This window comes from Chelonia mydas, chromosome 27 (genome assembly GCF_015237465.2).
Source record: "Chelonia mydas isolate rCheMyd1 chromosome 27, rCheMyd1.pri.v2, whole genome shotgun sequence".
Classification (NCBI taxonomy): domain Eukaryota; kingdom Metazoa; phylum Chordata; order Testudines; family Cheloniidae; genus Chelonia; species Chelonia mydas.
The window spans coordinates 7,459,825-7,485,569 of record NC_057860.1 but is presented as its reverse complement, the minus strand read 5'-3'; the positions used below and the strand labels follow the sequence as shown (position 1 = coordinate 7,485,569).

The following is a 25,745-nucleotide window of genomic DNA, read 5'->3' as shown; positions in this document are numbered from 1 at the left end:
CTCACTTCATCGGATGCATTCACCTTACCTGATCGTTCTCGTTACAGTGTGTATGGTAACACCCATTGTTTCATGTTCTCTGTGTATATAAAATCTCCCCACTATATTATTTTCCACTGCATGCATCTGATGAAGTGAGCTGTAGCTCACGAAAGCCTATGCTCAAATAAATTTGTTAGTCTCCAAGGTGCCACAAGTCCTCCTTTTCTTTTTGCAGATACAGACTAACACGGCTGCTACTCTGTAAAATGTAGCAAACGCTAAATTATTCATTTTTCATGAGAAGAGCTATATACAGCACCTGTCTAGGCTAATGTGTCATAATGGCTTGGTACAATATAGAAATAAAACGGACATCTGGGGGGGAAACCTGCTCTATTCAGAGAAATAAAACATCCAGGCTTTAAAATATATTACAACAATGAACATAGATTATATATATTTAAATATAGCAACAGATCCTGCAGAACTGACCCACGACCTGTGTCCGCTGTACACAGAAGAGTTCAGAGGGCTCAGCACAGTGAAATGGACGTTAGGGGAATATCTGAAGCATATGCAAGAAACTTCAGGAAACCTTGAGAAAATGGGCCCAATTTTGAACTCATTGACACCAGCGAGAAGATCATAACAGGCTTTGTGGGGATACAAACAAAGTAATGGAAATAAAGGGAAAAAACGGTCTCTTTGGTGGGCAATACAAAAGTGCTCCCATACAGTATATTTCAGTACTTTGGACACTCTAGTTTTAAATGACTCATATTAAATGATTTCTACCACTTCCACAATCTAACAGATCTCCCAGTTAGGAAATGTTCCCTGATATTCCACCTACAGTTTCCTTCGCTTAGCTGCATCTCTTTAGACTTAGTTATACCACCTTGGATCACTGTAGAGTACATTTCTACTCTTCTTACTTTTCAAATTGTAGACATGTAGCTTTATTAGATAGATTAGATAGAGGTCAAATACCCTGTGCTTTTCCTCAATAATTGGTCCAGAAATTTTTCATGTTTTGTTTTCACTCTGGTTGTCCATAACAGATAATCACTAGTGTTTCTTTCAGTTTGTCCTTTCTCATTTACCCACAGAATACTGATCTTAATTATCAAAATGTAAATCATTGGACTTGTGAATATTTTTGACATATAATGGCTACCCACTTATTTCTTTCTCCCAGGAATCAGTGTAAACTATGTGGTGGGCATGCTGCTCAAGTTCTGCCCACAGTTACAAAATAGCTGGCTGTTTCTAACTGGTCAACAGTGAATCAAAGTTAACAACGTAACTTCAAATTACTATCATTAGATTTCAGAGTTAACACACAAGCAAGGTAATGGACTGTTCACGCCTTTCAGTATTATTGTTGCACGTTGTCTGCTGATTCAGGAACACAACACTGGAGCTGGTCACTTTCAAAAGGTTTTCATCACAATCTCAAGGATAAGAAATCAAGTGCTGGTACCAAGCATGCCTCGTACTGACTCAATCTGACCATGTTCTTTCTCATCTGTCCTATTTAGAGATTACCCCTCTCAAAGTTTCCAGATTCAGCAATGTTTTCGGCATGTTTGTTAAAGCACCTCCTAAGCTGTTGGTACTAAGGAAAGCTGCAGGGCTTGAATAGTTAAAGAAAGAGTTCCCCATCACCAAGTTTCAAAAATATGTCTCTCAATTTCAACTTAAAAGAAAGCCAGGACCCTAAGCTGCAGTGCAGGCAAAAGAGAAAGGTTCCATCATCGTTAAGATATACTTACTGGTGTGCAGACGACTATCTCTGCCCCTTCCTGCAGAGCTTTGGCTTGTTCCCACATACTTCCTCCTCCATACACGGCTACCGAGCGCAGGTTATACGCTTTACCAAAGCGTTTACATTCAGCATGGATCTGAAAGTTGCAAAGAAAGCAAAGCACAGCTCAGATTAGACACTCAAACAAAAGGCCTCTCACTCTTGGAAATATCATCTAATTCTTAAATCCCACCATCTCAAATTTGAGCTTAATGTAACTCAAGGGAACATATTACAAATCCTCAAGCTTGAATTCTGTGCTCAAATACATATGTGAAGCTTCCATTAACTTTACTTGGAAACCTATCCATGCATCCAGCTGCAGAATTTGGACCATAGCATTTAAACAGAACTTTTCGACTTCAGATAATTTTACAAACATGTACTCCTTTTCTTTTTGCGAATACAGACTAACACGGCTGTTACTCTGAAACCTAACCTCAGCAATGTCCTTTTGAGGCATATATTGCTATATTGTATATTCAGCATTCAGGAAAAACATAGCTAACATTATTATTAGTTAATATGACATTAGTAGTATTAGGGCATGCCAATATCAATATGATACAGCATAGGTCAGCATTGTACCAATCCGTAATTAACATACACATTTTTTATAGATTTGACGCCTGCTTCCTGGGGCTATTCACTCCAAAATACTGCAAACAAATATTTCCATGACAAGAAGAGTGCTGTCTAGATATGAGAGTAGGGGACGGGGAGCTCAGATTCCCACGTTCTAGTCCCAGCTTTCACTGACTTGGGTGACCTCAAGCAAGTAATTTTACCTCTTTATACTTGTTTCCTCTTCTGTAAAAGAGAGGTAGTATCAACCCACTTCATAGGTATATTAGATAATTAGTTAATATCTATAAAGTTGGTTGACATCCCAGGATGAAAGGAGTTACAAGTGTAGAGCATTATCTTAATTATAAACCAGTTATAACACACAGTTCCATCTTTTTCAACAGACTATTGCAGTTTATCTGCTAATTTCTCTTGCACAGAGATCTGCCATGTTCTATGAGGAAACAGTGCTAACAAATATACTATGTACCTACCTGTTGGCAAAGCTCTCTGGTTGGGCACACGATCACTGCAATGGGACCATCCCCTGGCTCCAGCTCCTTTTGATCCATGATGTGGATCAACATTGGCCAGATGAAGGCTGCGGTTTTCCCACTTCCAGTCTTAGCTATGCCAATCATGTCTCTGCCACTTAATGCAACTGGAACACCCTGAAAATAAAAACACATTCTAAGCCCATGTGTCAGCTAACACATATATAGCCTGATAAAGCAGAAAGATTGAAAGCCCATACAACCAGGGGGACAAGATGGCACAAGGGATTGGTAACAGGCTATACACACTTCCATATCTAGGTTGCCAAGTTCAGTCTGGATGAACTTGTTAGAGGACTGAAGTTATTAGCACTTCAGGGCCGTTTTGTGGCCTATGTGAAATAAATGGCAAGGGTTCAGTACAGTACACAGTGCATAAATATGCATATCACAAACACAATTGAAATTCCTTTTGAATCTTAGCAGAGGGGTCAAGAGACTGAACAACACTCTCTAGGATGTGTCCCCTCCCTCTTGGTCCAGATGCAGGCACACTGGTGAGGTGGTGAAGAGAAACTTTCACTGCTCCTGACCATACTACACCAGTACTAATCTTTGATGTACTCACTTTACCCCTAAGTGCTGCCAATCCAGCATTTTTTCAGCAGCAGAGACACTTATACGCCGCTATATAGACTAATCTGGCATACACCAACTCCTAAACACAGCAAAGTCTGAGGAATTTTATCAATGTTAGACTTAACTTTAAAAAATCCCATATATTTACTAAAAAAGGAACAGGAGGACTTGTGGCACCTTAGAGACTAACAAATTTATTAGAGCATAAGCTTTCATGGGCTACAGCCCACTTCATCGGATCTATCTATGCTCTAATAAATTTGTTAGTCTCTAAGGTGCCACAAGTACTCCTGTTCTTTTTGCGGATACAGACTAACACGGCTGCTACTCTGAAACCATATATTTACTGCGTTTCTTAAAATATAAAAAAATGCAACCACAGCAAGGTTCGCTATAACCTTGCGCTACTGACTGACAGTCTCGCTCTCCTGTTCTAACCGGCTGTGTATGCAGTAGAATCCCTTGCACATGCACTGCAATACAGGTGGGCCCACTTCACTGAGGCAATGGGATACAATTCCAATAGCCAAAAAACCCAAAACAAAACCAAAAAACCCACTTGCCATGTAGCCTACCAGTCCTGCTCATGGTGCTAGTTAGGTGTGAACTGTTTGCTAGTATAAGGTTCTCAATGTGCTGTTCTTTGTTCATTTTGTTCAACACTTATTTTTAAAGCAACACAGTAAATATAAAAAGGGAACATTTAGCAGTGCTATATATTCCCCTTAGCAACAGGATAATGGCTCACACCTGCTACAAATCCTCATGGGGGGGCCAATTAAAAAAAGACTGGGGACTTTATTTACAGTTGATATTTAAAGTAACAGGTAAACCTATTTTTAAAAATAAGATTAAAGTGATTTCCAAGGATGTACGTGAATTATTCTTTAGGATAGCTTAATATAGGTGATCACAACTGCTCACAGCTTCATGTGGACTAAGGGTCATTTTTGCCCACAGCTCTTCTGCTTTTAGTGCTAGAGGAATAGGAAGTAACAGTACTCACCTGACATTGTATAGGAGTGGGCTGGGTATACTCAGATTTCCGAATTTGATGCATAAGCTGTTCATCAAATCCAAAATGAGCAAAACTACTGCCAGGTCTGGGGGGAGCGGCACCAGAGACCTAGAAATAAAGAGATAAATGTACAGTACAAAATAAAAACTAGGAATTGGAAAGAAAAAAGCAGAGAAGTCTTTACATAAAATTAACATAACATTTTTGTATCAGAAGGTGGCACATTTTCATTTTGACAGACATAAGGTCAATGCAGTGTAAAAGCCATAAGATACAAGTTTGGAGCATTTTGGACTACAAGAACACGAACAGCAGCGTACACCAAAGCTTTGTCTTGTAACTCTTCCAGGTAGATGTTGCAGGAGCAAAGTACAAGATTTCCTAAGTTTGCATTAAAGTGTCCACTGGAGGAGTTACAGCGCAGCACTTTGGTGGTATGCTGCTATGCACAGCCCCACAGTCCAGAACCGAGGGGCAGCACAGACAAGCCCCGAGACTCTCAAACCCCTGTGTGGTAGCTGGATAATACAACTTTTTTACAAACGGGGAAACTAATGAGAAAGAGAAGTTAAATAGTCTGCCTAACTCATACAGTGATTTACTTGGGACCCATATCCAGGCATTCTGACTCTCAGAGGTAGACCATCTCAGTTATTTTTTATTTACTGCATAGGATAAAACACTGCGGAACTGGGCATACACAGCATGAAAAAGATTACTGCTCTGGATTCAACACAGAACTGTTATTGCATAATGAAGGAATGAGTTTGAACAATGAAATTAGGTTTGAAATGGTTAATTGTATTTAATATTTTACCATTACAAAAAAAACCAAACCTCAAAATAAATGACACTGAGCATCTGAATTCCAAAGGCGTCCCAGGACAGAGCACAAATGACAGAGCACGGATTCCCTTCTCAAACATTACTATAGTTTCATTTCTCCAAGACACAATACCTTAGTCTAATTCAGGAGAATGTCACTGTACTACTTCTGTTTTTGTTTTCAATGGCAAGCAAACTGCTTCCTCGGGAACCAGAGTTATTAAACTCCCAGATTTATAAACACAAAGCAACATCCCTAAACTTAACTATGCCACTAAACTAGTGTGGAACTTCTGAAAGCATATACTAATACATTTTACTTTATTCTTCTATGCATAGGTTGAGTGAGCTAGACAGAGTTTTAATGTTGTTAGATAAATGAGATGGGGTTTTTTTATAATGTGCCTAGACCAATGGGCAAGCATGTTTAATATAAATGAAGGACACTGTTTTCCTCGTATTTGCAGACATGTACCATACCCATATTGAGTACATACAAACCCTTTAGGAAATGTAAACTGCACTTGAAATACATTGGCTAAGATTTTCAAATGTAACTGATGGTCTTGGGTGTCCAAAGGGCCCTAACTTTCAGGAAGTGCTGAGCACCTGCTCTCTGAAAATCAGACCCAGTTAGGTGTCTCAAGTGGTCTCAAAATCACTGTCCTTTGTGAAAGTCTTGGGCATAATAACTACTAAAGTAATCCCAAGGGGTGAAAGTGAGGGGCCCTGGGAATATGGTCTTGTTTCCAGCTTACCCGTAAATTCAATTTATGTCGTAGTTCCACTATCTGCTGTGGGGTGAGGCTGCTGATTTCTTCGTGCTCCTCGTAGAAGTTCTTCTCAAATGGAGGGTATTCAATCTGCAGGTTCAAATACTCACAGTTAGTCTACGAGTCAAGAATCCATTCTGTACACTAGATTTTGGCAGGAAGGTTTGTCCTTTTCTGAGCAAAGTCTTAATCATCCCTGAAGTTAGCCCACAGCTGGGCTGGGAGGATGATTGTTTGTTTGAATTAATTTCAAATTCTTGACTCCACTACTGCCCTGGACATCCCTGCCACTTATTCATCATTCTGTAAAATACTACCTTAATTTCTTACCACTCTTTTCCTTTTAACTCTCACCTGTAATCCCCTAGTTCTTTTCTGCTCAATTACCTCAAACAGATCAAGATGAATTTTAAAATAACTGTTAGCTAACTCAAACCTTTCAATCAGGTAGCTATTTTGAGGTGCTCCACAAATCTGGCTCATTAGGCTGACGAACACACAAATTCCTTAAGTTAAAACCCAGGAGAAGAAACTCCATCCCTACCTCTGAATGATCAATAGGTGGAAGAGGATCTATGACTTTTTTGGATGGCGCAATTGGATTCCCATCACTATCATATTCCAAGTTATCCTCTTCCTCTTCTGGGACCACACCAGCAGTAGGATTTTCTGCCATGTAGCGAAAATAAGCTTCCTGCAGCAAAACACATCAGTAAAATCACACCCAAATACAATGGGAGAAATACTACTGTATTTTTGCTTAACTGGTGCATATATTACATGGTCGCTTGCTTTAACACCTACCATTGAAGGACAACATGTTCACTAGAACTGGCTCTTCTAGTAAACAGCAATAGTAGTAAAATCCAGAGGAAAGAATCAGAAGAAATGAAGAAAGCTGCTATAATGTTCACTTAATACCACAAAATGCTTTAAAAACTTTTTTCTTCTTCAAAAGACTGATTAAGAAATGTTTGTACCAAGAACTGTCACGTGTTATGCTTTATTAAATGGCAGGGTCTATTCTTACATCCACAAAGACTACAGAACAAATGCTGCCGCCTTTTAAACATGGAATTTTGAACAAAAAGTCACTATACGTTCAATTATTTTTTAAACACCCCCCCTAAAATGCCTCCAATGTTTATTTTTCACCTCCCCCAACCATCCTCTGAGTGAGGAAAAGGTGTTTTGCTTCAATGTACTAATGGACCGTCAACACCCGCATTTAATGGGAAAGAAACAATGCCAAAAGAGAGGCACAAATTGGAATTCACTGAAGGCACTGGAAGATCCCACCCTACACATCTAACAGAGATGCACATCTACTGTAGAGACTCATTTAGCTCTCACTGTTAATCTGCAAACCAAAACATTCTCATGGGGAAATGGGCGTCTCATCTGACTTCTCAGCAAAGATTCAGGGGCCAGATTTCCAAAGTCCAGTGCATGTACCTGCATGCAAATGTTTGCACTTGTCTAACTTTCGCATGTGCATTCAACAGGCCACTTAGCTGCTTAACTAACCATCTGTGCATATAATTTGCATAGTGTCAGGTATTTGCATGCATAAATTAGCTTCACTCAAATGTATATAGTTACAGCACATTGGTGTGGTCCTACATTACTGAAACTAACAGCATAGTTACTAACAAATCACAAAGTATCAAATAATTAGGACATGTCAAATAAATGAATAAAGTACATTTTGAAATGAAGTCTCTTTTCTTCATTTATTATCTGTGTTAGGGCACATCTACAAGTACACTTACTGCACGGCAAGCTAGGGTGTAAAACTGCAGCAGTCCCAGCATGCTGCACAGTAAGTGTCCATGTGGACCCTACTGCAAAGCATAGCAGGGAACTTTTAGGACATTCCAGCAGAGTTCACCCAAAGACTTAGTAAGCAGCATGCTGGTGTGTTGTTGACTCAAACACCAGCTTGCTGCACAGTAAGCGTAAGTGTAGACATGACCTTATCGTATTGCCTAATTCGGGCCTGGGGTCCTAATTATGCATAGAGAGGAAAAGATGATCTCTGCCCCCAAAGAGTGACAAAATTTGGCTGACAAGTCATCAGAGTGACTTCCCATGGTTCCACTGTAGCTCTGTATTAGATGACTATGATCTAGATGGAAGAACAAACTGCCTCCAGGCATAGAAGCTCAGCACAGCAACTTGGCTGACCTAGCAGCTGATGAGTGGGTAATGTTTCTGGGAAGAGGGATCTCAGACAAATTTAAAAAGATTTGGTCTAACTTTCTAGAAACCTTTCATTTATTCCTAACAGATGGAAACCGAGACATCACTCTCCTCTCCCTCCCATTTCTTTTCCTTTCTGTTCTCTTTTTTTGGGGGGTGGCGGGGGGAGGGTGTGGAACCAATATAAATAAAAGATATTACTATAACCAGTTTAGATGAGGCCCAGAGGTATTGAAAACTATGTGTATTTTAAACCATATCAGCTGAAAGATCCTCTCACATACAAGTTAAGGAACTGTGAGATTTTTCTCCCAATATTCTTTATTTCTTTTCTAAAGCATCTGGAAAGCCAGGGACAAAAGGGAAACTAGTAGACTCTCTCGATGAACTTCCAAGTTTGTTTCAAATGGTATTCAAGTTTTGCTTGTACCTAAGTAGTTAGATTTTGGGGGGATAAAATAGATAGAAAGACTGCATAGGAACTCACTTGGTCATCTTCCTCTTCAATGTCATCTCGAATACCCCTGGAAAAACAAGCGGAGAAACAAACTTCCCTGCAAATGTTCCACATACCCAGCTCTGTATTGTCACTTGAGTAGTGATGAGCTCCATGCTTTAGTGGAAGACACAACACTAACAATATCAAGCAGCAATTAAATCAGTGTATAATCCCAACCCACAGGAGTTTTCATAATACATAATCCTGCACAAGCTTCTTTTACTTCCACTAGCATGGCTGAAGATTAGGAATTCTTTGATGTGGATTCTACTGTGAAAGTTTTTGAAAAGTGAGCATTTTGGTTTAAGTCCCTGGCGTTACCAAAAGATGTTATTACAAGCCCATAACTAGAGAGGGACAGGAACCAGGAAGTTTGAATCCAGTTCAGGGCTTCCCCAAAGTCGGTGGTGGTTTGGATCCAGTGTTCTGTTTCAGGCCTATGAACAACCTGATCAACGCCATGCAATATAGACTATATTAACACATTTGATGTTCACATCAAGTATCAATGGTACATAGTTATTTCACTTGATCAAGACAGACAAGCAATCTCCCCCCTTGTAAATCTGCTTCTGAGCTCAAAATTTCCCAACTGTGGGGAGCAGCATGTGGCACTGTTCTTAACCCCTGAACTAGGTTTAGAAGAATCGCAGTATTTATTGCAAAATTGTGTTTGTTTATTTCTAAATTTGTCTGTGCTGCAATGGTTCTTTCACCAGATGATCCCAAAGGAGCCATCTATTCTAATAAATATGGTTTTAGGCAAAACCAAACATTCCTGATCACTGGGGAACAAATAGCTTCATCTGGGCCCGTCTGGCAAGCTAGTAGCAATGCAATGCATTGGCATGCAAGGATCTCAGTTTAATCCCTCAGTCTCTAGGTTTGCATGGCTTGGGATTGCTGGGCAAAGAGTACCTGAATCACACTTGGGAACAATGTCCTTTGGATATTGCTCAGGAAGGCAGTGACTGGCTTTGTAGGGAGCTATACCCAGTTTTCCTTGGCTTGTGTAGATGGTTGCTGCAATGTAGGGACTTTGAGTACAGGGAGGGAAGAAAAGGCGTTGGTGATCCTTCCCAAATAAAATAAAAGCCTGGTTTGTTTTCTTATAAGTAAATCTTCCAATATGTTTTGTTTTGGGGTGCCTCAAAGGATTCTGCTAATCTATCATCTGATGCTATTTTACTGCACAAAACTTTACAGCCACTGGAAGGGATTCTATGCTCTGGTTATTCACTATATTTACATGACATGGATCTAAAGAACCAATTAAGTTTAACGTAAAATGGAGAAGATGGTTTTTATAAGCCTTGAAATGCTCTAAACACCCTTACAAGGCAGGATCTGAGAGATACATAAGAGAGCTTACTTTGTATTCTTTCTTTCCTTGTCTTTCTCTTCAAGTCTCTTCATGTCTCGAGCTGCTTGATCCTAAGAGGACACAGAATTGTATCACATAACAACCACAAGGATAAAGCTTGGAAAGGAAAAATCCTTATTGCAATGTTGTTTATACAAAGTGATGAATGACCTTGCAAAACATGATGATAAATCTGAAGCGGGAAAAAAGAGTCAGTCATATTGTAATAGGACCGAAGTAATCAGAGCTAGGTTATTCCATCATGCCACAGGAACAGCACTTTTGGGATTCAACAGTCTCTCATTCCATGTCCTATTATGCTAACTATATCATGCCACTGACTAATCCTTTGGGAGTCCCCAGGCCAACGTTTTCCAGTGCTGTTCTTAAAAACAGTTTTCTTCACCCATCGATCAGGAAAGCTGTGCTAGAATCCAGGTAGCACCAATTGTCTTTAAACATAATTGCAGCTAGCAGAGTTGATGCCAAGGCATAAGTCATTAAGATCAAAGTAACAAAAAAGCTTAAAATACTACCTTTATTACTTACAATGAATGGTGTTGTACTGCCTGGTTAGATCTTTGGCGATGTTATAGTTCATCTGAAGGTTGAAGGCAATTTGGGTGAAAGTAATCATGAAATGATAGATTCCATGATTCTAAGGAAAGGAAGGACAGGAGCAGAATAAAGACAATGGACTTCAAAAAAGCAGACGTTAAACTCAGAGAATTGGTAGGTAAGGTCCCATGGGAAGAAAATCTAAGGGAAAAAGGAGTTCATGAGAGCTGGCAGTTTCTCAAAGAGAGAATATTAAAGGTGCAACAGCAAGCTACCCTGATGCAAAGAAAAGACAGGAAGAATAGAAGGGAAAGATAGGAAGAAGGAAAGAAGAAGCCAATATGGCTCCAATCAGGAGCTCTTTAATGCCTGAAAATCAAAAAGGAATCCTACAAAAAGTGGAAACATGGACAAATTGCTAAGGAGGCGTACAAAAGAACGGCATAAGCACGCAGGGACAAAATCAGAAAGGCTAGGGCACAAAAAGAATTACACCCAGCAAAGGACATAAAAGGCAATAAGAAGAGGTTCTATAACTACATTAACAGCAAGAGAAGGATGAAGAAAAGTAGAGGTCCTCTACTTAGAGGGGAAGGAGAACAAACAACTTGTGACATCAAGAAGGCTGTGATGTTTAATGCCTATTTTGCTTCAGTCTTCCCTATAAGAGGTTAATTGTGATCAGAAACGTAACAATTAATATTAACAACAAGGACGACGGAATGGAAGCCAAAACAGGGAAAGAACATGCTAAAGAATATTTAAATAAGTTAGATGTATTTAAGTCAGCAGGAGTTGATGAAATTCACCCTGGGGTACTTAAGGAACTAGCTAAAGCTTTCTCAGAACCTATAGCAATTACTTTTGAAAACCCTTACAGGGCAGGTGAAATCACAGAGGCCTGGAGAATGGCAAACAAATTACCTATCTTTAAAAAGGGGAACAAAAAGGACTCAAGGCATGATAGACCAGTCAGCCCTAACTTCAATACCTGGAAAGATACTGGAACAAATTATTAAACAATTCATTTGTAAATAACAAGAGGATAATAGGGTTACAAGTAACCACCAAGATAGATTTGTCAAGAACAAATCATGCCAAACCAGCCTAATTTCCTTCTTTGACACAGTTACTGTTCTAGTGGGGGGCCTATAAACATGATGTCTTGATTTTAGTAAGGTTTTCGACACAGTCTTACATGACATTCTCATAAGCAAAATAGGGAAATGTGGTCTAAATGAAATTACTGTAAGGTGGGTGCAAAACTGGCTGAAAGGCTGTACTCAAAGAGTAGTCATCAATGGTCCACTGTCAAATTGGGGGGACATATTTAGTGGGATCCTGCAGGGGACTGTCCTGGGTCCAGCACTATTCAGCATTTTTATTAATGACTTGGATAATAGAGTGGAAAGCATGCTTATAAAATTTGCAGACAGCAGCAAGCAGGAAGGGGTTGCTAACACTTTGGAGGACAGGATTAGAATTCAGACTGCCCTTGACAAATTGGAGAACAGGTCCGAATTCAACAAGATGATTTTCAATAAACACAAGCGCAAAAAACTCAGGAAGGAAAAAATCAGATGCACAACTACAAAATGGGGATAAACTGGCTAGGAGGTAGTGAAAAAGTTGTGAAAAAGGCTCATATTATTCTGGGATGCATTAAGAGGAATGTCATACGTAAGACATAGAAAGTAACTGTCCTGCTCTACTCAGCACTGGTGAGACCTCCATTGGAGTACTGTAACCAGTACTTGGTGCAACACTTCAGGAAAGAGATTGACAGATTGGAGAGAGTCCAGAAGAGAGAACAAAAATGATAAAAGGTATAGAAAACTTCACCTATGAGGAAAGATTGAAAAAAAAACACGGCATATTTAGTCTTGAGAAAAGAAAATTAAGGGGGAACCTGATAACAGTGTTCATATATGTTAAGGGCTGTTACAAAGAGAACAGGAATGAACTGTTCTCCATGTCCACTGAAGGTAGGACAAGAAGTAATGCACTTAATCTGCAGCAAGAGAGATTTAGGTTAGATATTAGGAAAAACGTTCTAACGACCCTTATAGTTAGAACGTTTTTCCTAATCTCTGAAATAGGCTTCCAAGGGAGGTTGTGGAATCCGCATCATTGGAAGTTTCTAAGAACAGGCTGGACAAACACCTGCCAGGGATGATATGCTAGGTATACTTTTGACCTTCCTCAATGCAGCGGGCTGGACTAGATGTCCTCTCAAGTTCCCTTCCAGAATTACATGTCTATGATTCTTTCAGTAATTTTTTTTGGCTTTAGTCACTCTTAAATGGTTTTTACACATATTGGGATTTTTTTAAAATTCTCATGAAGATAATAGACAAGGACTCCGATATACAAAGTACAGCCTTATCCATGTCAACGTGTAACAATATTATTGTAAACAGCACCTTGAAGAGCACTAATATAACCCTTAACCTTTTGTATATTTATCTATGTTTCCTGCTCTTAACCGGAGAGGAGTTTAACACCTAAATTCATAAACACTTAATGAGTTGGGGCTTGCCTCCACTTCAGCCATGAATGCTTCCAAGGGATCATCTTCACTGTCAGAGTCTCCCGATTTGGAATTAAACTGCTGGCGAGTGGGGGAATTCTCTGCAGGAATGTATGGCAAATCAACGTTGCTGGAATCTTCCTCTTCATCCTCAAAGTATCTGACAAGTAAGAGAGAGTAGTTTATAGCACAGTAATGGGCCAAGTCAGCACACAGCTATAACAAGTCATGCAGTGGGTCTATCTGTTTGTAGAGCCATTGGTTTGAGTCTCTGTATAACTGACTGGAGTGAATAGCAAAACTTTGTATTCATCTAGTTTTTTCCATTGAAGGACGTTGAGGTGTGATATGGGTTCAAATGCATTAAGCTAGTAACTGAAGTAAGGCAGGCAGTTACGGACAACTGTTCCTCTTCCCAAGCCCTCTCCAGAGTCAGGTTCTGCTACAGAGCACTATTCTTTTACCTCCTCAATGTGTGTATAGGACTATAAGAAGGGTTAGTAAGGAGGCCAATGTTTTCAGGATGCTGGCAACACCCAACTGTATCTTGTTCGACTTGGATGATGCTGATCAGTGCCTCAGCCAGTGTCTAGCTGAGACTGAAGTATAGATGAAAGTGAGCTAGTTGAAACTCAACCCAAACAAGATAGGGGCAAGGGGAAGCAAGTGGTGATCCATCTATCAATCACTGTAGTGTCTGACAGCCTCACAATCTTTTTAATATGTTTAAATACGTTCTACAAACAACAAACTGCGGCACAGAGATTAAATGACTTGCCAAAGGTCACATAGGACGTCTGTGGCAGAGCAGGGAATTGAACCTGGGTCGCCGAAGTCCTAGACTAGTGCCCTACGGAATGGACCAGCCTCTCTCTTTATAGACGAGGCAACTTCAGATCATTTGACAGAAGGAGTATATCTTGCTAGGGTTTGTAACATAAGGGTGATTTTAGATTCCCAGCTGCTACTTGACAATTGTATTACAGAAGTATTCCAGTCAGTTTTTTACCATGTGCATATGGCTAAGAGGTTGTGACTTTTCATTCTGGATGGAGACTTTGCCACTGTTATCTATTCTGTTATTACCTCAGTTTAGATTACTGCGAGTGCTCAACATGGAGCCACACCTTAAAACCACTGAGAGACTGCAGTAGGTGCAGAATGCAGTGGCTTCCTTACTGAATGGGGCATCTTGCTGGGAATATGCGACAGCAGCGCTGCAGGAACTGCACTGGCTGACTGGAATTTTGGGTGCTGGTTATGACCTATAAAGCCCTGTATGGCCTGTGACTGGCCTACTGGAGGAATCGCCTCTCTCCCCATGCCATTCTGCCACAGCTGAAGTCAGCACGGATGCTCAAGCTGGATTCCCCTCATTGTAAAAAATAGAGGGGGAAGCTGCAGGACATGGGAGCTCCAAGACTTTGGAACTTAGTCCCCCTGTTGGTCTAAAATAGCCTGAATTTGGTGACCTTTTGAACATGCTGCAAAAGACATTCAATTTGGGCTTTTGGAGGAGGCGACAGGCACACTTCCTACAATGATGAAAGGGTGGAAAGGAGTTTTTGTAGGTGGCTGGCTGACTAAGTTCCTACTGAAATGATTACTTAAAATGTACTGGGATTTTATTATATCCACTAATGATGTGTTACTGTGCCTAGATCCTTGAATAGGCATCTTCTTATTATTTTAAATCTAAATAATTAAAATAAGCTTCACAAACAACTCTCAACATAGAGAAGGGTATTATTCCCCTTTCACTGAGAAGAAAACCCAGGCTCAGACAGTTTAAACTATTTCTCTGCTTGTTAGTTTCAATCAATGAAATTTGCTCCTTGAAACCTGTAAAACAACCAAATCTAAAACAGGACACACACAAAAAAAGTAGCACAGCTTACGCATTCTCCTCATCAAAGTTTGCTCGCTTTGATCCAATTTTATAGAAAGAAGGGAGCTGAGGCGGTGCTGACTTCCCAAACGCAGCTGAAGAGCCAGGTGTTCCAAAAGCACTATGGGACTGTGAAGGGAGTTTTGGTTCCTCTTTTTTTCCAGGGGCTATGGCAAATCCTCCAAAACCAAAGCCTCTTTTGGTGCCAGGCCCACCTTTGTTCCAGTTCATGATGTCAGCAATCTCTCTGTTACGGTCAGAATATACAAGTTAACATCCCCTCTGTTATAGTTTGCCAGATACAAAAGGCACAAATTCCTTTGACCAGGGCTTCCTACAGTCATCTGGAGATGGATGTTTGAGAAGATAACCCCAACTAGGAATTTGGCTTTGTTCCTCTACTGAAAATATTAATATATTCACTTTTCATTAAAGAAAAATGAACAGGTTGCTGTCCAAAATATTACATTGCTCAAAAAGTTACATCAATCAAAAAGAAATACATGTTACCAGGTTTATAGATAAAATAGTCTATCACCCGTTAACACAATGCTTAACAAACATTCCTGTCCTGTAGATTTTACAATCCAAGATAGACAAATAAACCCAAGGCAAGGTCCCTGAACACAAGAACTGATACGGGAGGAGAAATGGAAAGTCAACTGAATAAATATTTTGTATTTTTATACAATCCCATCCCTGAATGTGTTATAGCTTTGTAAATACTGCACAGCTGAAATCCAGCCACCTTTAGAGAGGAGGGCAGATAGCACATAGCAAACCACACCACCGTAGGGGGAGGGGAAATGTTGGTCAAGAACAAAAAGTCAAGCCTCACTTAAGAGGTGTGCCTTAGGATATTTAAGATACACACAGAGTAGACAGCACCTCAGTTCTTGAGGTCACATTTGAAAGACTCCCACCCAATCTGTTTGCACAGAACTCACTTTTCCATGTCAGGAGGATGAAGGGCTCAGTTGTTGATGCTGCTAGGATTTGACCCTGATTCCATGAAGTTTAGTATTTTGCCAATGCTTGGGCAACTAAAGTCATACCTTCAAGGCACAAAAAAAAAAAGGCGGGGGCATGATGCACAGCCCTTTCAAGTGTGTTATAGTCAGAGGGCTCCTAGTTTAGCAGTCTTATTAGACAACTCTCTGCATTCACTGGGACCCCTTCAATGACATTAAGGTGCATAGCTAAGAGAAATAACTGGCAAATCTGAGAGTAAATTCTGTATACTACCTCCTACACAAAGCATTTACCAGTTTGGAATCTGCTCAACAAATCTAAAAGTCTAGAATATGGAGCTCTCTAGGTCATTTTTGGAAAAAAATCATTCCTCTGCTCTCCATGGTAGAAGTTTGACTCCAATAATCTGTTCTTCCCACTTACATCAACACAGTTCTCAAGCTTCAAACCTGCTGATATGTGACAAACGCCTGAACTGTGGAACCCTTGGCTTTTGTTGCTTGTGCTGTACTTCATGAATTGTAATATTTTTTAATATTAAATCAGTTTGTAAGGCTGTTTTCTCACTGTGTGAATAAAAGAAAACTGGAAAAGCATATATCAAGTACAATCAGAAACACAACACTCTGCAGAACAATCTGCTACACTTGATTATGAAGTCTACTCAAGTCTTTGCTATTGATTTTTTTTATGTGGATGGTGCTCAGACATCACAGTGACAAGCTGCAGTAGAAAACCCTAAAGATAGACAGAGGTGTGTGCAGATTTCCCCAATTAACATAATTTTGGGAAAAGAGACGCTGACGACCGCATCTTCTCTGGAGGCCACCTTGCCTTTATGAGCAGGAACACCACAGCAGTCTCCACACCCCCAGTTCACCACTTTAGAAAATGTACTGGTTAAGAGAAGAGAGGGTGAAACTTTGTCCCTTTGGGATTATATGCCTTGAGGATTGGGAAGGGGACAGACACTCTGGCCTCCTAACTCCTAAGATCATTTTGCCTTGTGAAAGATCCTACACTGGGTGGGTGGACGGAGAATGGGATTGCAGCAGTATCCCCCCGCCAGATCATTCTGCCTTGAAAAGACGGAAAGGAAGGAACACTGCAGCCTTCCTTCTCATGGATCATCCTAAATTTGAGGAAGGAGTGGGACAACAAACTGCACCCACCTGTTCTCCCCGTCACCCAGTCAGGGATGGTGTGTATATGGGGAAAGAGAGGACAACCACACTGCAGTCTCCTTCCGCCAGAAATCACCCAATTGGGGATGGTGTCTGTATGGGGGGAGGGTCAAAAAAGAGAAGAGAACCACACTGCACCCCTCCACCTTCCCGCAGTAAAGATTGCCCAGCCAGGTACTGGGTATGGATGGGGGGGAAATGGGATGGGGGAAGAGAGCAAAACTACACTTGCAGCATCCTTTCCCACAGTGGGGAAGGCTAAACGCATCACCTGTCTCCCCCTCCCTACCCCATGATCCAAGCTTGTGGGGCAAGTGAGTGAGAATATCCTACATCCCCCCCACCCAAGTGATCATGCTGCCCTGCATGGGGTCTGTTGGACATCGTAGCTTGGTTTGGGGAGGAGATCCATGCTATTCTGGGAGAAAGGGGGACATTGTAGCTCGATTTGGCATGAGGTAGGTACTGTTCAGGAGGGAGGGGGCTACTGTAGCTCGGTGTGGGGGTGAGATCCAGGCTGCCCTAAGGAGTGCGGGGAAGAGGCTGCAGCTCAGTTTGGGGGTGAGATCCATGCCGCCCTGGGTGGGAGAAGGGCTGCCCTAGCTCGAGCTGGGGATGAGACCTGCACTGCCCTGGGGGATAAAGGGCACCGCTATAGCTCATAAAAAGAAAAGGAGGACTTGTGGCACCTTAGAGACTACTAACTAATTTATCAGAGCATAAGCTTCCGTGAGCTACAGCTCACTTCATTGGATCCGATGAAGTGAGCTGTAGCTCACGAAAGCTCATGCTCTGATAAATTTGTTAGTCTCTAAGGTGCCGCAAGTCCTCCTTTTCTTTTTGCGGATACAGACTAACAGGGCTGCTACTCTGAAACCCGCTATAGCTCAATGGGGGGGGGGCGGGAGGGGGCCGCTGCAGCTCGGTGCGCGGTGGGGGGGGGAGGAGGTGAGACCCGCGCTGCCCGGGGGGGGGGGGGCTGTAGCTCGGTGCGGGGGTGGGGGAGAGGGAGGGGGCCGCTATAGCTCGCGGGGGGGGGGGGGGGGGGGGGAGAGACCCGCGCTGCCCCGGGGGGGGTGGCTGAGCTGAAGCAGCAGCAGGAGGCCCCGTCCCCTCTCTTGGGGGCCCTGCGCCCGGGGGCTGAGGGGGCAGCTCACCCCCACACGCCGCCCGCTAAGGCTGAGGGACGCGGGGAGCCTCGAGCAGGGGGCGGGCCCTTTGTCCGGGGCAGGCCCGGGCGCCGCCAGCCGCCCTAGGCCGCGGCCCCCCACCCGCCGGAAGCAGGCGCCGCTCGCCGGGCCCCGCGGAGAAACGCGATGCGGGGCCGCCCCGCGGCTCTCCCCTCCCCCCGACTCACTCGCCGCTCGGGCTCCGCCGGCTCCAGCCGCCTCTTCCCCCGTTACCGGGAGGGGGAGGGGAACGTGCGTGCGGATGGGACGGGATGACGTCACCGCGCTGCTGCGTGGCATGCGCACTGGGGACGGCTGAGGCTGCGCGAGGGGATGGGCGGAGGTGACCTCGGGCTCAGTGGAGCCACCCAGCCCCCATAGACGCTCTCCAGGGGTTCTCAAAGTGGGGGTCGGGACCCCTCGGGGATCACAAGGGTCTTACATGGGGGGGGTCGTGAGTTGTCAGCCTCCATCCCAAACCCTGCTTTGCCGCCAGCATTTACAATGGTGTTAACACATAAAAAGTGTGTTTAATGTTGGGGGGGGGGGGTCACACGCAGAGGCTCGCTATGTGACGGGGCCACCGGCAACCGTCCATCGAGTATTTGACAGGCCGTGTGCGCAAAAAGTTTCTTCTGTGCAAATTTTTGAAGCAGAGTTCAAATTTGTGCGCCGTGAGGCAAATGCGCCCAAGCGAGTAAAATGCTTATATATTTAAAAAGTTTTATTTTGCAATTTGTGTCAATTTACATGGGTTTTCAGATAGAGACATCATAAGTAAAAGAAAAACAAGTTTGTGTTTTAAATTTAAAATTTTCCTAAAAAAATCAATAAATGATTATCCGCCAAGAATAAGATATGTAATTACACATGCATTTTAATTTCCTTGTTGGTCGAAATGTCAAAGACTGCTGAACTAACCTTAGTGTTTTTCCCTGCGATCTTTTTCGTTTGCCCATTCAATATAAACTCTGTCCAGATCTATCAGTCCTCCATCCAGCTGGTAACTCTTAATACACATCAGCATGTCCAAAAGATCTACTTGTAAACGATTCCATAGTTTGTTTTTTAGAGTGTTCATTAAGCTAAAGTCACGCTCACAGTCTGCACTTGATGCTAGGAATATTCCTCCAATATCGATCAACTTTGCAAGATCCTGAAACTGTTAGTTCTGGTGAGCAAATGTCACCGTATCCGGGAAACTTAAAACCAATTGGCTTTTGATTCTTTGGGCTACTGCAAACTTGAAGGCATTGTACTGACTGACTATAACAATCTCTTCAGCAAGAAAGTCTTTGTATTTTGAACATAAGGATTTGGCCTGATGAGTTCCAAAATTGAAGTCACACTTAACTATTGCTGCACAATCAAAAGCAGACCACTCCTGGACTTCATCCTTCAATCTCTCTGGTCACGCAATCACAGACATGAAGGTTGCTATCTTACAACAACAAAAAAACTTCAAATCCAGACTCCAGCGAGAAACTGCTGAATTAGAATTCATTTGCAAATTGGATACTATTAATTTAGGCTTAAATAGAGACTGGGAGTGGCTAGGTCATTATGCAAGGTAGCCTATTTCCCCTTGTTTTTTCCTTCCCCCCCCCCCGACTTTCTGGTTAAACTTGGATTTATGCTGGAAATGGCCCACCTTGATTGTCATGCACATTGTGGGGAGAGTGGTCAGTTTGGATGAGCTATTACCAGCAGGAGAGTGAGTTTGTGTGTGTATGGGGGTGGGGGTGTGAGAAAACCTGGATTTGTGCTGGAAATGGCCCACCTTGATTATCATGCACATTGTAGGGAGAGTGGTCACTTTGGATAAGCTATTACCAGCAGAAGAGTGAGTTTGTGTGTGTGTGCTTTTTTTGGAAAAAAGGGTGGGGGGGTGAGAAAACCTGTATTTGTGCTGGAAATAGCCCACCTTGATTTTCATGCACGTTGTAAGGAGAGTGGTCACTTTGGATAGGCTATTACCAGCAGGAGAGTGAGTTTGTGTGTGTGGTTTTTGGAGGGGGGTGAGGGGGTGAGAGAACCTGGATTTGTGCAGGAAATGGCCCACCTTGATTATCATACACATTGTGAAGAGAGTGGTCACTTTGGATGGGCTATTACCAGCAGGAGAGTGATTTTGTGGGGGGGGGGGAGGGGCGGAGGGTGAGAAAACCTGGATTTGTGCTGGAAATGGCCCAACTTAATGATCACTTTAGATAAGCTATTACCAGCAGGAGAGTGGGGTGGGAGGAGGTATTGTTTCATGGTCTCTGTGTATATAATGTCTTCTGCAGTTTCCGCAGTATGCATCCGATGAAGTGAGCTGTAGTTCATGAAAGCTCATGCTCAAATAAATTGGTTAGTCTCTAAGGTGCCACAAGTACTCCTTTTCTTTTTGCGAATACAGACTAACACGGCTGTTACTCTGAAACCTCTGGAAATCTGTCTGCCAAATGTGCACACAAGATGTTTATGAAAGTTATTATGGAACTGGTATCAATTTCATTATTTTTTTGAAAGCTCATATCCAAGAGAGCCTTAACTTTGTCATTCCATAAGACTGAATCTCCAAGGTACTGTCTTCTGATCTTGTTCAGTTTACCTTGGGCAAGGTGAAATGCTTCAAGAGGTGTAAGGCCCCGTTTCTGGAGCAGCGTGGATAGTGAAGCCAGCTCCGACAAAACATCATTCAAAACTTGTAATGTTACTTGGTATTCCATGGTATTCAGCTTTTTGTGGCAGTATTTAGAAACTGGATCAGTATCTTTGTCTTGCTCAAAATATTCCAGAAGAGGATTATAGTTGTGAATAATTGCTCGAAGTGCAAAGTGCCTAGATAACCAGCACACTTCATTGCGTGGCCTGAAAGCCGCTGACTCACATTCAGAAGCATCCTGAATTTTTTTCTGAAATTTGCATTTTCTCCTGGATGACTGACAGAACACCATGTTGACAGTTCTCATTAAGGTTTCCATGTCTCTTATCAGCTTGACCTCTTTCAATGCATCAGAAATCCCCAAGTCTTCCCGGTGTGCAACTCAATGTTGCTGGACTAAGTGTGGAATATCACATTTCAGCTGAGCCGCCACACCATTGAGTTTGCCCAACATCACAAAGGTGCCATCAGATGTGAACACCACCATTTTCATTAGATCAAGTTGTTTTTTATAAAACTCTTTGACTGCAGACACTATTGAAACAGCATCACATTCTTGCAATCATAAGTCCACCAAACAAAGTTTTATAGTCTGCAGAATTTATGGATCTATATTTAAAGTAGAGTATCAAGTATCTGTTAATGAATATATCAGTGCTTTCATCAACAGATAGAGTATGAAACTTTGCCAATGCTATTTCATGGATGAGGTCATTCTGAACAATGCAGTTGATAATTTCAAGAAATTCAAAAGCATAATTTTTACTTCTCCAGCTCGCTGGTATGCGCACATACTTTTCCATATGGTCATTAATATCCTGAACAGAAAGCTTTGAGCTGTTCATTTTAATAGCCAACAACACACTGTCAATAAGTACTTTGATTTCTTCTGGGTTTGAGCGCTTGCGTTCAAGATTAATTTGCCTCCTCTGCTTTTCAGCTGGACTTTCAAGAATCATGCTAAGCAATCCGCTCCACAATGAAGGTTTTTTGTTTCTAAGTCTTGTTACACCATCCCCGTCGGCGATTCAGAGCCCTAAGGTGGAAACCAGACGTGTCATTTACCCGACATGCCTACCACATTGTGAAACATTGGGATGCCTGGATATCAGGAGCAAGTGTTGAATCTCCAGTAGATTTGCCCTTCCTAATGCAAATGGAACAGTTCTTAGAGGGTGTTCCTGAGGAGATAGAAAGATACATCCTAGATGGGAAACCCAAAACTGTAATCGAGGCGGGGGAGATTGGAGCCAAATGGGTGGAGGTGGCAGAGAAGAAAAAAACTGGTCGCAGTTGGAGCGGATACCAGAAGGGACAACCTCAGACCATACCCTACTACCGGGGGCCGCCCAAGGCCCCACCTACCCCCCAAGGAACCCTCCAGCCTCCTTATCGTCCCGCCACACCGTTCTCCAGCAACCCACCTCGCCCCAGTGACCCGTCAGCTGGACAATGTTTTAAATGTAACGAGCCGGGGCATGTAAAGACCAACTGCCCCAAGAACCCCAACAGATTACAGTTCATTGCACCGGAATCACACCAGAGGTCCTCAGGCCCTGATACCTCCCAGATACCCTTGGAGCGGAGGGAAACTGTGAGTGTGGGCGGGAAGAGGTCACCGCGTGGAGGGACACCGGAGCACAAGTGTCAGCTATCCATACTTCCTTAGTGGACCCCAATTTAATCAACCCAGAGATCCAAGTGACGATTCAACCCTTCAAATCCAACTCTTTCAATTTGCCTACAGCCAAGTTGCCTGTCCAGTACCAGGGCTGGTCAGGAACGTGGACTTTTGCAGTCTATGATGATTATCCCATCCCCATGCTGTTGGGGGAAGACTTGGCCAATCATATGAAGTCAGCCAAGAGGGTGGGAATGGTCACCCGCAGCCAGACTAAACCAGCCGTCACGCCTAGCGCTGTTCCGGAAATTTCTACCAGGACCTGGTCAGAGGTGATGGACCCGGACCCCGGGCCAATGTCTGCAACAGCAGTAGTGGATAGTGAGCTGTAGCTCACGAAAGCTTATGCTCAAATAAATGGGTTAGTCTCTAAGGTGCCACTAGTACTCCTTTTCTTTTTGCGAATACAGACTAACACAGCTGCTACTCTGAAACCCATCTATATGAGACTTACTTGACAGATGACACTTTAAGAAATCCAACTTCCATACATCATTCCACATTCTTCCTGTTGAAAATTCTCCCGAAGCTCTGGCATCTCGACAATATACACAAACCACTCTGTTGTCTTCATCATGTGTGAATATTTCACGAAGTTTAACAAGCATTACACTATGTGACCTCGGTGTAACTGTCTCTATAGTCTCATCCAGCCCTCCAGATTTAAATGAAGTCGCTGTTCTTTTACGCTTTAGACCTCTAGACAGTGACATTTTGGGATTGATTTTTTACCAGATTGGTTTATTTAAAATTAATACTTTTATTATATGGCTACTATTTCAATGCGCTTAACAGCGTCACTCGACAAAAGGGCAAATGGGAAGTTTGTGCATAGCTCTGATCATGTCCATGCATCTGTGGCAAAAAAACACGGGAAAATGGTAAAACATCACAAGTAAATGTATGAAGTCCAATGCCTTTGAAAGATTTCAATCACGAAAACAACACTTACCTTTGTTCATTTCTGGGAAATCTTTGCAATTCCTTAGTAACTACAGCCAGACATTTTGACTTATTCGTACGTACTTGAGTTTGTACACAGCCAAATGAACAGACTACAAGGAGATGTGTGGGTCCTGATGTGATCAACATTCCATGTTCAAAATGCTGGTGAGGAGGGGTATGATTCATTGCCCTCCTTTCCCTTTCCCCACCTTGCCAGCTAGTAGAATCTGGCTGTGTTGATAGATGGCAGGTAAATAGGGTGATAGATGGCAGGTAAATAGGCGATCGCAAGAGTGAAATATCAGGAAATATTGGGCGGGGGGGGGGGGGATGGGGGGAGGAAGAGAGCCACACAGCTCCCCAGCCCTGCAACCCCTGAACCCACTATGCCCAGAGCCCCGCCACAACCCTCCCACATTTCCACCACAAATGCACAGTGCTGTGCACACCACCACCCCTGCCCAGCACCACCCCCGCCCACAGCCCCACCACAGCTGCCCAGCACCCCACACAGAACCCCCCACTCACTAGTTTCCCAATACACACAGATTTCTCCTCCCTCCCTCCCAGTGCCCTTCCCCACAGCCCCACCACAACTAAACAGTGCCCCACACAGACCCCTAGTGCCCTGACACATACAGATCTCCCCCACTGCCCAGCACCCCCAACAGGCCCCCACTGCATAGCACCCCAAAACACACAAACCTCCCCCACTGCTCAGCGCCCTCCACACCCTCACAATCCAGCACCCCAGCACAGACCTCCCAGACACTCACTCCATCCCACCGTGCCCCCTTCCCTGGCCGCACTCACCAGCCCTGCTGGGAGGTCTCTGGCTCCTAGGGTCAGAGCGGCGAGGGTTGGGGGAAGTATCTCCAGACTCTCCACATGCTGCGCCTGCTACAAGCGCGAGCTCCGTGGTTCCCATTGGCTGGGAAAAGCGCCAATGGGAGCTGCCAGAGCCACGGAGCGGGGCTTGCAGGTGCCGGCAGCGCACAGAGACCCGAGGAGCCAGCGGGTTGGGTCGGGGGGGGGGGGGGGTGCAGAGAGCTCTCAGCCCGCTGCCAGCGCCTGCAAGCCCCGCCCCCGCAGCTCTGATTGGGCAGGAGGGAGCCGGTGCAGCACACTGAGACCCCGTCCGCATCTGTGCCTAGGGGCTGCCCGCACTGCGGGCTCTTGCCGGGGGGCGGGCGTGCCACCGGGAGCTGCCCCAGGAAGCGCCGCCACACCAGCCCTGGGACTTTGGTGGCGATGGTGAGTGGTCCCCGGTAACGGGACAAAGGGCATCCCGACCGATTTGTGGTTGGGATGCGGGACAAATGTGCGTGCGGTGTTTTGCCGTGTGTGCAGGGTTTAGGATCTGTGTGCGTGTGCACATGCGCACAGCTTACAGGGAACAGTGGTCACCAGTAGAAAAGTTTGAGAACCACTGCTCTATTAGGTTGGATGAGAAGGCAGGCACAGGCCCTGAAGCAAACCCAGAGAGCCTCATGGATGAGTGGGAGTGAGGCATGAACTTTAAGGCAGCCCTATAGCTCCCCCTCCCCTTTGGGGTGAGTGGGAGGGAGCTATAGTCCTAAAAAACCCTATAACCCCCCACACCAGGGTGAATGTGGGACACAAACGTCAACCTCTCCCCCTCATCTCTGCAGCAGCCGGATGTCTCTCAGTGTCTGGTCTCAAACAGATGTGACACTAAGCCAGTTTCAGGGAGTCCTGCCTAGACCCTGAGCCTGCAAAATATAGCTGAAGTGTGAGGCCTCGTTATAGATATTGGTTAAAGGAGCTGGACCGGGCCTTATATATAAAAGCCAGACTAGTCTACAACAATTGTCCCAGTCTGTAGTAGCCTTATGCTAATTTGCAGTGGTGTTAGGGTGTGTCTTCACAGTCTGTGGCAGTGGGCCTCCTAGCCCGAGGTTGGCAGGCTGGGCTTGCACTGCCGTGCTAAAATAGCTACATAGACATGGCCATTTTGGCTCTGCAGCCTAGGGAAGGG

The 25,745-nt window shown here is 43.6% G+C and overlaps 1 protein-coding gene across 4 annotated transcripts in view; it reads right to left on the bottom strand.

The window, feature by feature from the left end:
- DDX42 (DEAD-box helicase 42) overlaps positions 1-18,780 on the bottom strand; it is a 34,397-nt gene extending 15,617 nt beyond the window's left edge. Inside the window, exons 1-12 of one of the 4 annotated variants that reach the window (XM_037886759.2) lie at positions 18,659-18,776; positions 17,290-17,394; positions 16,093-16,200; positions 15,156-15,392; positions 13,267-13,417; positions 10,179-10,240; positions 8,795-8,831; positions 6,650-6,799; positions 6,091-6,195; positions 4,496-4,615; positions 2,851-3,027; positions 1,758-1,886 (exon numbers count right to left, since the gene is read on the bottom strand). In XM_037886759.2, coding sequence (XP_037742687.1) covers positions 1,758-1,886; positions 2,851-3,027; positions 4,496-4,615; positions 6,091-6,195; positions 6,650-6,799; positions 8,795-8,831; positions 10,179-10,240; positions 13,267-13,417; positions 15,156-15,392; positions 16,093-16,100 — 1,176 coding nt within the window. In that variant the 5' untranslated portion in view covers positions 16,101-16,200; positions 17,290-17,394; positions 18,659-18,776. Of the gene's footprint in view, positions 1-1,757; positions 1,887-2,850; positions 3,028-4,495; positions 4,616-6,090; positions 6,196-6,649; positions 6,800-8,794; positions 8,832-10,178; positions 10,241-13,266; positions 13,418-15,155; positions 15,393-16,092; positions 16,201-17,289; positions 17,395-18,658 lie in introns of those variants that run through there. The other 3 variants (XM_037886760.2, XM_037886761.2, XM_043536733.1) reach the window with 3 other exon arrangements.
- Between the last annotated feature and the right edge of the window lie 6,965 nt (positions 18,781-25,745).